This window comes from Nannospalax galili, unplaced genomic scaffold (assembly GCF_000622305.1).
Source record: "Nannospalax galili isolate Female #2095 unplaced genomic scaffold, S.galili_v1.0 scaffold54, whole genome shotgun sequence".
Classification (NCBI taxonomy): domain Eukaryota; kingdom Metazoa; phylum Chordata; class Mammalia; order Rodentia; family Spalacidae; genus Nannospalax; species Nannospalax galili.
The window spans coordinates 12,920,903-12,932,625 of record NW_008341028.1 but is presented as its reverse complement, the minus strand read 5'-3'; the positions used below and the strand labels follow the sequence as shown (position 1 = coordinate 12,932,625).

At 42.1% G+C, this 11,723-nt stretch overlaps 1 protein-coding gene across 3 annotated transcripts in view; it reads right to left on the bottom strand.

The window, feature by feature from the left end:
• Positions 1 to 11,509, bottom strand: part of Arih1 (ariadne RBR E3 ubiquitin protein ligase 1) — a 114,163-nt gene extending 102,654 nt beyond the window's left edge. The window contains exon 1 of one of the 3 annotated variants that reach the window (XM_029565063.1): positions 10,835 to 11,509. In XM_029565063.1, coding sequence (XP_029420923.1) covers positions 10,835 to 11,200 — 366 coding nt within the window. In that variant the 5' untranslated portion in view covers positions 11,201 to 11,509. The remainder of the gene's footprint in view (positions 1 to 10,834) is intronic. The other 2 variants (XM_008836442.3, XM_029565064.1) reach the window with 2 other exon arrangements.
• Positions 11,510 to 11,723: the final 214 nt, after the last annotated feature.

Below are 11,723 nucleotides of genomic sequence, written 5' to 3'. Positions count from 1 at the left end.
AGAGAAAAATAAAACCCACAAATATATGTGTGTGTGCATATAACAAAAGAAAATTAAATTCTACAATCAAAAGAAAACCCCAGTGTCTGAAATTAAGCACTAATTAAGGTGTATTATTTTAATAGCACATTAGACACAAGAGTTAAGTCAGTAGAAATTATCCCAAAGTAGAGAAAACAAGGGGGAACACAAAGGACCACAAGACAAAGAACTAAGAGCGCTCTTTATGTGACTAAAAAGTCAGAAGGAAAGAACATAAAGGACAGAAGCAATTTCTGAAAGTACTAAGACATTACCCTTACAGTCAAAAGATCTGAGAAGGGGTTGGAGAGATGGCTCAGTGGTTAAGAACATTGGCTGCCCTTGCAGAGATCCCGGGTTTAGTTCCCAGCACCCACATAGTGGCTAACTCCAGCTCCAGATCTGACACCCTCTTCTGGTCTCCACCGGCACTGCATGCACTGGTGCACTTATATACATGCAGGCAAAACACTCATACACACAGAATGAAAACTCATGGATAAACACAAAGAAAATCCTGACTAAATATATGAATAGGTTTTAATGTTTTTCTAGGAAACTTTTTTTTTTTTGGTAGTGCCTCGTATAAGCAAGGCAAGCATTCCACCCTGAGGTACCATCCCCAATAATGGGTTTTTTGAGATGGGATCTTATTATATGTAGGGCAGACTAGCTGACCCTGAATTCATGATCCTCTTGCCTCAACTTCCAGAATGTTGGGATTACAGGACTGTACCATCAGATCTGCCTAGCAATAGAACTTTAAATTACAAAGTACTTCTTTTAAAAATTAAAATTTGTATAATTTCAGCACTCAGAAAGCAGAGACAGGCAATCACTTTAATTTCAAGGCCAGCTTGAACTACATAGTGAGTTCTAGGCCACATAGTGAGACCCTACCTCAAAAAATTTTTTTTAAGATTTCAAAATAGGCCAGGCATGGTGGCACATGCCTTTAGTTCCAGCGCTGGGGAGGCAGAGGCAGGTGGATCTCTGGAGTTCAAGGCCAGCCTGGTCTACATAGTAAGTTCCAGGATAGCTGAGGCTATAGGGAGACCCTGTCTCCAAAAAAAAAAAAAGATTTCAAAATAGAGTTTGGAGGCTGGAGAGAGGACTCAGCGGCTTCCCGAGGCAATGCACATATGTGGTACACCTATCAAAACACTCAACACATAAGATAAAAATAGATTTTTTGTTGTTGTTTAAGCAGTTGATCCCATTCCCAACCATCTCTGGCAACAGTGGTTCATAACATTATACACATCGTCCAAATGTTGACACAGTTTAGTATACAGTATATATCATAAGTTTTTCAGCTAGGAAGCTATTTCACAATGGCAGAAAAGTCTCCCCAAAATTCTAATACATAAAACTCAGATTTTATCATTTCCAACATTTTAGCTGTTTTCCTTGAAATGATCAGTATACTTTGTTTAAAAAACACCACTTGTACTACATGTCTAAATAATCTTAGTTTGCCAATTTAAATCAGTCAAAATATTGTCCCATTAAGAGTGAGCAAAGCCGGGCATGGTGATGCACGCCTACAGTCACAGCACTTGGGAGGCAGAGGCAGGAGGATCTCCGTGAGTTCAAGGCCAGCCTGGTCTATATAGTGAGTTCCAGGCCAGCTGGGGCTATGGGGAGACCCTGTCTCAAAAAAGACAAAAAAAAAAAAAAAAAGTGAGCAAGCTCACAAGTCAGAGGTTGAACACAAATACCGCCCCCCAACAATCATATTTCAGTTTAAAGAAGTACATATACGTCCCATTTTGTCACACTGCTGAGAAAATGTGCATTTAAGATATAGTAAAACTGGGGCTGGAGAGATGCCTTAGTGCTTAAGAGCACTGGCGGCCCTTGTAAAGGATCTGGGTTCGATTCCCAGCACCCATGTAAAGGCTAACAACAGTCCATAACTCCAGTTCCAGGGGATCCGACACCTTCTTCAGGCCTCTGTGGGCATTACATGCATGTAGTGTAGTTACATGCAAGCAAAACACTAATACACATAAAGTAACACTAAATGAAATCTATAAAAAATAAAGATAAAATAAAACTGTAAGCCAGATGTGGTGGCACACATATTGTGATCCCAGCACTTGGGAGGTTGAGGCAACTGGAGTGCCACTAGTTCAAGGCCAGCCTGAACTACATAGTGAGTTCCAGTCCAACTTGGGCTATATAATGTCACAAGACCCTGTCTCAGAACCAACAAAAACAAAACAAACAAAAGGTAATAATTTTTATTGTCTCATTCAGAATAGGTGAAACTGTGTGTGGTAGTTAAGAATACCACAAATATCAATGTATTAAAGTGACTCCCATTTGCTAAGTATCAGTAGTTTTATACATCCATTTCTCTTATACCATGAATACAAATATCACAATTGCAAAGAGAAGTAAATAATGTCTTGTCAAATAGTTTCTTTGGACCATTCTTTGAGAGCCAGTGTATTAAAGTAAATGGATTGGTAAATACCATTTTATCAGTTAATATAGTGCCAGCAAATTCTAAAAGGGTCTTTAAAAGCTTGTCCTCGGGGCTGGAGAGATGGCTCAGCAGTTAAGAACACTGGCTATTCTTGCAGAAGACCAGGGTTCGAATCCCAGCACCCACATGGCAGCTAACAACTGTCAGTAACTCCAGTTCCAGGGGATCCAACAGCCTCTTCTGACCTCCTCTGGCACTGCACGACATGGGTGCTCTTACCTACATACAGGTAACATACTCACACATATAAAATATAAATAATAAAAAATTTTTAAAAATTACCATGATTCTTAAAAAGCTTGTCCTCTTAGAATTTAAACTTCTTATTTCTTGCCACCCTCTTACACTATCACTTTTGGTTTACAGATTAAGAAAATAAGGCAGCAAGCATTTACCAGTTAAGAACAAACAATATTTACAATATTTATCTGGTTTCTCCTCCCAGAGACTATGTTAGCATGCTGCATGCTATGCATACAAAGATCAAAGGATTTCAGCTGTCACACTCAAAAAACCCTGATATCTAGCAAACTAGAGACCTAGGTATAGAGAAAATTACATTACAAGCTCTTCTGGGCTACACAAAATATCTGTATAAAGTGCTAGGCAAACAGTTAAGGAAGCACTAGAAGGTAGGAGAGGGATCTGGAAAGAAATCAGGTAATACTTAAGCAGTTTAAGAGAAAGGCTATCACCAAAAAAAAAAAAAAAGTGACTAACATGAACAAAAATAGGTAAAAAGTGTACACTCTAATTATAAGCAGGGCTATCAGGTCAGCAGGAGATAAGAGGAAAGAGCAGATGAGATGGGAAAACATTAGCTGACATTATTCTGAATGCTCTAAGGAGTATACGGTCAACAACCAAACTCTTGTTTGGGGCAGGAAAATAACTACTACACTTGCTTGGTAGAAGTACAACAGATGAACCAAAAGCCTAGAATAAGGAGCCAAAATAAGAAGAGGCCCTCTACTACAATTAGAAAAAGAATAAGAAGCAAGTTTTCCAGATACCCTGATCTCAGCTAACTAGATGTGGAAAACACAGAAAATGAGCCAAGGCTGACTCTCGAATCTCACAAATAGTTAATGAATTAGGTGATTCAATCAAAGAAGAGCCTCCACAAAGAAGCATCTGTCCAAATGTCAAAATTTCTTTTTTTTTTTTTCTGAGTTTGTTTTTTAATTTTATTTACTATTTTTATTTTATGTGTATGCATGTATTACTTGAGTGTAAGTAAGTGCACCCGTGTCGTACAATGCCAAGGAGGTCAGAAGAGGCTGTCGGATCCCTGGGACTGGAGTTACTGACAGTTGTTAACTGCCATGTGGGTGCTAGGATTCGAACCTGGGTCTTCTGCAAGAACCACCAGCATTCTTAACTGCTGAACCATCTCTCCAGCGCCTCCCCCACATGTCAAATTCTAAGATTTTTACCAAGAATTAGAAATTACTTTCCTAGACAGATCTCTGTCAGATCCAGACCAGCCTGGTCTACATAGCAAAATGTCAATCCAGCTGGGGCTACAGAGATTCTGTCTCAAAAAAGCGCCCCCCAAAGAGAAATTACTTGCCTCTATACTATCTTTTTTAAAAGTTGGAAAATTATGATTAAGAGATATATTATCAAGTCATTGGAATCAATATCTGAATTAGAAGTATGACTTTTTTTTTTTTTTTTGTCTTTTTTGAGACAGGGTCTCCCTGTAGCCCCAGCTGTCCTGGAACTATGTAGACCAGGCTGGCCTCGAACTCACAGAGATCCACCTGCCTCTGCCTCCCAAGTGCTGGGATTAAAGGCGTGTGCCACCACGTCCAGCTCAGAAATATGACTATTTTTAAAGAAGATAGGAAATCAGATCTAGGCAAAAGTATCTGAGATTGTAACTATTTTTAGGACTAACTAAATGTCTCAGTAATGAGGAAATATTACCTAATATCTCATTATTTAGTGTACTTTTTGCTAAAATATATTATCATTTCTGATACTTCTTTTAAAAGGAATATATCAAAAAAGAAAAGAACTGCTACTAAACAATGTTTACATTTAAAAATATTACACAGGGAAACTCATATATGGCACTTTCGACTTAAATCCTAAATTCATTATTTTTAGCCTTAATACCAGAATCTTTTTTTTTTTTCTTTTTTTTTTTTTGCTCTTTTTGAGACAGGGTCTCCCTGTAGCCCCAGCTGTCCTGGAACTCACTATGTAGACCAGGCTGGCCTTGGTCTATCACTATGTAGATCCGCCTGCCTCTGCCTCCCAAGTGTTAGGATTAAAGCCACCATGCCCGGCTAGAGAATTATCATTTTTTAAAAAAAGACTCTGAACAGTTGATTTGTCAGAACAGCCCAGTAATAACTTTTAAGTTGCCTTCTGCAATACCATACTATCCAATTTAACTGGATATTCATTATCCACAATATATCATGAGACATTACACAAAATAAAGCTGTATGGTCACCTATCACTGAATTAAAGCTAAGAAAGGAACAAAAATTTTAGAATTACTTTAAATCCTATGATTATATAAATCTGCTTGGAACTTAGAAAGGAAGGCATAACTAAAAATAATGCAGTGATGCCACTATTTATCATCAAGGTTCCAAAAGGATCCAGTCAACCTAAATTAGAAGTACCATTTTCTCGGGGCGAGAGAGATGGCTCATCAGTTAAGAACACTGGTTGTTCTTGCAGAAGACCTGGGTTCGAATCCCAGCACCCACATGGCAGCTAACAACTGTCAGTAAGTCCAGTCCCAAGGGATCTGACAGCCTCTTCTGATGGGCACTGCACAACACAGGTGCACTTACCTACATGCAGGCAATACACACATACACATAAAATAAAAATAAAATTTTTTTTAAAAGTATCATTTTCTCCTCCAATAAGTAGTAATCATCAATTGCCAGTTTAAATATTCTCATTATATTCATCTCATCATTAAATGAGATTAAGCTATTTACAAAGTTATTCATACACAGTTATACAGTCTCACGATCAAAGAATAAGCTTGTAATGTAGTTATCTCTATACCTAGATTGACACTATCCCTTCGAAAAACAAAAAGAGCCAGGAATGGTGGCCACGCCTTTAATCCCAGCACTAAGGAGGCAGAGGCCATCGGACAAGGCCATCCTAGTCTACATAATGAGTTCCAAGCCTGCTGGAGGTACAGGAAGACCGGTCTCAAAAAAGAAAAAAAAAAGGGCTGGAGAGATGGCTCAGTCTTGAGAGTACTTGTTGCTTTTGCAGCAGATCAGAGTCCAGGACCCACATGGGGCATTTCACAATTGCCTATAACTCTAGCTCCAAAGAATCCCCCACTTTTGGCTTTTTGAGACAGTCTCCCTATAGCCCCCCTGGCCTAGAACTCACTATGTAGACCAGGCTGGTCTCAATCTCACTAAATCTGGGACAAAGATGTGCCCCATCCTGCCTTGCCCTGAGAATCCCTCTTCTGGCTTCTGAGCATACCTACACATAAGCACACATACTCATACACAAGCACATAGTTAAAAATAAAATCTTAAAAACAGTAACAAGCGAAGTGTGGTGATGCATGCACTTAGTCCCAGTACTTGGGAGGCAACAGCAGGTGGATCTGTGTGAGACTGAGGTCAGCCTGGTCTACACAGCAAGTTCCAGGCTAGCTGGAGCTACTGGCAGTAGCCTGTTTCAAAAAAAAAAAAAAAAAAAAAAAAAAAACTAAAAAGTGTATCCTCTGCTGTAGTGGCACTAGAAGTTCAAGGCACTGGTGAGAGTTTGTAGTCCTAGCACCCAGGAGGCTGAGGCAAGATCACTTGAGCTCAGGAGCAGACCTGCTTGGGCAATACAAGGAAACTATCTCAAAACAACACAACACAAAATAAAATGAATTAAAATGCATGCAGGAGGCAGAGACAGGTGGATCTCTGTGAGTTCAAGGCCAACCTGGTCTACACAGCGAGTTCAGACCAGCTGGGGCTAGAGGGAGACCTTGTCTCAAAAAGACCAAAATAATAATATTAATAATTTTTTTAGAAAGGGGGGAAGACAATATTTACTCACTGTCATAAAGAAGGCACAGTGGCATACACCTATAATCCCAGCTACTCAGGAGGACCTCATCACAAACCTGTATCACATTGACCAGGCCCTGAGTTAGACTGAAGGAGGATTAAAAATTTAAGGAAAGCCCCGAGTTATACTGCAAGACCCTACTTTTTAAAAAGGAGAAAGCAAAACAAAACCAAAAAACCACCTGTAATCCCAATGCAGGAAGACTGCCCAGAGTTCTAGGCCATCCTGGGCTACTTAGCAAGACCCAGTCAAAGAAATACTGAATTAACTTGATCATCTTTCTGCACTTCCAACTTTTTTTAAAAATATACTTTCAAATTTACTAATAATACAATGGATTTCATACGAAAAAGTAGCATCAGAGAACAAGAAATTTAAATTTTTCAGAGTTCTCCAAAAGTATTCTAATGTGAACTAGGTAAAATTTAATATTTTGAATTTGATAAAAGCCTGTTGCTGAGCCAGGCATGGTGGTGCCCAGCACCTGGGAGGCAGAGGCAGGCGGATTTCTGTGAGTTCAACACCAGCCTGGTCTACATAGCAAGTTCCCAGCCAGCTGAGGCCACAGGAAGACCCTGTTTCAAAAAGGCAGAAAAAAAACCTGTTATTGGTTGGAACTTGGAATTAACTTGGAATTTAGCTAGTGGTACAGTACCTCTCTAGGATGTGAAAGGTCCTAGGTTTGATCTCCTGATACCCACCACACACACAACTACTTGTCATATCAAACCAATATTAATTTATTTCTTATTGAAAAATCAAGAAAGTCTAATATTTAAGCCTCTATGAATATAAAAGGTCTTTTAAAAAAGGATACAAACAGACTTATAAAAGGCAAAGGGCAATCTACAAAATTTCTAAGCTCAATAAACATGTCAAAACTTCAACTTCGGGGCCAGGCGTGGTGGCATATGCCTTGAATCCCAGGACTCAGGAGGCAGAGGCTGGTGGATCTCTGAGATCAGCTTGGTCTATGTAGTGAGTTCCAGGCCAGCTGTGGCTACAGGGAGACCCTGCATCAAAAAGACAAAAACAAAACAAAATTTCAACTTCACTAGCTTAAAAAAAATAAAAAGCTCATTTTTAAAATGGCCATTTAATGCCAACTAGGCAACTAGTATAAGCTGAAAGCAGTATGTTAACAATTTATCACAGTCTTGAAAATGAGCCAGTTCTCTAATTTTGAAATTGGACTTACCCCAAGAAAATAAGAACTCACTCAATGACTGACCAGTAAGGATATTGTTCGTGATGAGTCAGAAACTATAAAAAAGTCAGTAACAGATTCGTTGTTCAATTTAATCTGTGGTCATTAAGTTCTTGAAAAATAGTTACTTATTGATGAAAGTTGTTCAGTCTTTGATTTTGCAACCTAATTTTTTTCCCCTCTGAAAACATGAACAGAGCATACAAAATCATTTCTGTTGTTTCAAAAATATATATTAGCTATGCTGGATCCAGAAAAATAACAATGGTTCACACTCTGGTGTATCTGTCTTGGGGAAGGCTTATTTTGTCTTTTAAGTTTTCCTTTGCTTGTGAGGTTTTTCTTTCAATGTGCACATATTACCTGTATCTTAAATTTAACTCTACAAGCATAAATAACCTACAAACATAACCAAAGCCTAGCTCAGGCATAGGAGGTATGCCATTCAGGTCTGGAATATATCCTATGTTTGAATTTCTACATATGAACTTTTAACGAAGGATACAAGCTTACATGTTCCTGGATCCTACTTAAGAACATCCCTACAATAAGGTAAACTAGAAACAACAACAAAAAAAATTTCTTCAAAACTCAGGTAAGAAAATATAAAAGTAGGACACTTTAGGGTGGAGAGATGGCTCAGCGGTTAAGAGCACTGGCTGCTCTTGGAAAAGACTGGGATTTGAATCCCAGCATCCAAATGGCAGCTAACAACCATCTGTAATTCTGGTTTGGGGGAAACTGATGCCTTCTTCTGACTTCTGAGGTCATTAGTATGACACTGATACACTTACACATGCAGGCAATATATTCACACACATAAAACAAAAACAAATAAAAAAGTAGACTTAAAAAAAAACTATTTTTAATAGGTCTTTTGATTTCAACATTCACTCTCACCTAAATAAGAATATGTCACACACATCATCAGCTACATTTCTGTTCCAGAAATGAAATAAAGAATTTGTTTCTGGCCTAGAAATAAGACAAAGCTAAGAACTGACAAAATTGGATGAAATTTAACTACAGTAAAATATGCATGTATAAGTCAAAAAATTATAATAAATATCCTTGAGTTATTTTAAAACTTAATTAAAATGTTAGTAACCTAGGGAGTTTTAGAACATCAGATTCTTATATAGTTGCAGATAAATAAAAGAATTCAAAGCTTAACTACAAAATAGTAATGGCAATTCTTTTTTCTATTTCATAAAAGAAAAAAAAAAAACTCAAGTTAATGGCCTTTATTTTGAATCAGAAACTTATCTGACCCCTACAACAAGCCTTCCATTTCCTTCTCAGACTGCATTATCTATATTAAAACTTGAGATTTCCACTAATGACAACACTTGAGTAGATTTTTTTCTATTATTCAAAACATAATCTGCGCCGGGCGAGGTGGTGCATGCCTTTAATCCCAGCACTTGAGAGGCAGAGGCAGGGAGTTAGTTCTAGGCCAGCCCAGTCTACATAGTGAGGTCCAGGTCAGCTGGGGCTACAGGGAGACCGTCTCAAAAAAATACCAAAAAAAGAAAAAAAACCCCAAAACAAAAATCATCCCTTAGATAAGAGTGAGCAGCTTAAACCAAGTCAAAAAAACAGTATGAGAGGAAAACCTGGAGCTAAAGGAAAGAATAGCAAGAGTAAACAAACATCTGCATAAATATTATGGATTATTAAGCAAATAGTGCTTAGATGGCTCAATTTATGAAACTGTTGCTTATTATACGATACCATAAACATGTTATTAGTGGAAAGTCAAAAATGGGGCTGTCAGTGAATATTAAACATTAAGGCAACCCATTTTAAAGAAAAATGAGTGGTGTGCTTTCCTTTAACTTGCTGTTCCTGCAGTTTCCTTCCAAGTAACCAGTTTTCTAAAAGTTGAACTTACCAAAATTCCATTTTCATTTATTTTTCAGGTACCGGGGACTGAACCTAGAGTTTCGCACATACTAGGCACTACCACTGACCTTTATGTATGTCCCCATCCCTCCTTTTAGTTTATTTTGAGACAGGGTCTCACTAAGTTGCCCAAATCCGCCTTGAGCTCATTCTCTGTAACTCAGGGAGGCCCTAAACTTACCATCCACCTGCCTCAGCCTAAGTACATGGATTACAGGCTTGCACTACAGGGCCGGGCTTCATTTTTATTTTTCAATGAAGTCCCTTTCGTGATAACTTTTTAAAAAAAAATGGAAAGTCATTCCTAAAACTCAAAAAATAAAACCTTAATGCACAACGTTAAAAGAGATGCAGTTACTGACTTTAACCAGTCTGAGCATGAAACAGAAATATTCCAAGAAAGGGAGTTCGGAAGCAGAAAGCCTCTACTTTCTAATTCACAAGTCTTGTCCAACTAGACAACATTGCGTTTTATTGTTGTAACTACAAGGAAGGACAGGCAATCTGCGATAACTATTCCAACAGCTTCAAGCAAGTTGCAAGCTACCACTATAAGTAGCAGCAGTTAGGTCCCAAACAAAGATAAAAAAAAAAGATGAGCACCAACCTCACCATAAGAAAAGAAAGCCCATCAGCACCTTTTCCAATAAGCAGTCCCCTTCCCCCACCTTTAAGTAGTCACTGAAGCTGCCAAGGAGATCCATTTCTTCATTAACCGGTGCCCACTTGGGGCAACCGTACACCAAGCTTCTCTAAAGGCCTACCCTAATCCCGTCCGAAACTGCTGGAGACACTGAAGGCTGGGATAACCCTGATGGATAGGGATCGGACTCTTCCGGGCTCCTTGCACACCCATCCACCCAAAGTCCTCCTCCGGCCCGCAAGAGCGACCGGGTCCCAGGGAGTGGCAGGAATTGCGGACTGGAGCTGGCTCAGGCGGCCGCAGGCCTCCGCCATGGCAGGACCAGGGGAAGCACCGCCCCGGCGCACCTCCTGACCAGCCGGCTGATGCCCAGCACAGGCAGCCGGGGAGCCGGGCGCGGGACGCACCAGGCCCAGGCCTGCCTCTCCAGGCCGCGCTGGCCGCCGGAATCCGCTCCCCGCGCCAGCCTGGGTCCACACGGCGCGGCGGGGCCCCTCACCTGGATGACCTCGTTGACCTCGCGGATACATTCCACCATGTGTTGCAGGATCTGCTCCGCCGTGAGCACCTCGTAGCGGTAATCCTCCTCCTGCTCGTGGCCCGGCCCGCCGCCGCCGCCGCCGCCGCCGCCTCCGGGCCCCAGAGCGCTGCCGCCGCCGCCGCCGCCCGTCTCTCCGCACAACAGTCCGTCCCGCTCGCCGCCGACGCCCAGCCCGGGCTCCACCAGCTCCACCTCGCCCAGGTCTAGGTTATCATCGTCCGGCTCGTCCTCGTCGTCGTCCTCCTCCTCCTCCGCGCCGCTGTCCTCCTCGCTGCACTCCTCGTCCTCGTCGAACTCGTAGTTGTAGCCCTCGTCCGAGTCCATGGCGCGACGCGCGGGGGCCCGGCGGACGCTGGCCGAGGCGGGGAGAGGGCGGGGACGCCGAGGCCCCGGCTCTCGCTCCGGCTCCCGCGGAGGTCCGGAGGCAGGCCTGGCTCCGGCCCGGGCGCGGCGGTTGGCGGCTGGCGGCGGCGCGGAGGGCGCGGAGGAGGGCGAGAGAGAGTGACGGGGCCGCTTGCTGCCCGCCTCAGTCAGACGCCGCTCCGCTCCGGCCTCAGACGGAAAACAGTCCCCAGCGCCACCTCCGCGGCCGCTGCTACCGCTACTGAGCCAACAAAGGGGCGTGCGTCACCGCGCCGCGCTGCGTCATCGCGTCACTCCCCGAGCGTTACCGCGCCCCGCCTCCCGGCCCCTGCGTGGAGTTCGGGGAGACCCCACGGCCTGGCTGGAGACGCGGGAATATGCCAAGTTCGGCGGTGTGCGGGGCCGTGGGCCGGACAGAGCCCCGTAAACCCTCTACGTGAAGCGGCTGCGGTCTTCTGAGCGCGGAGAGCGGGACCCCGGGACC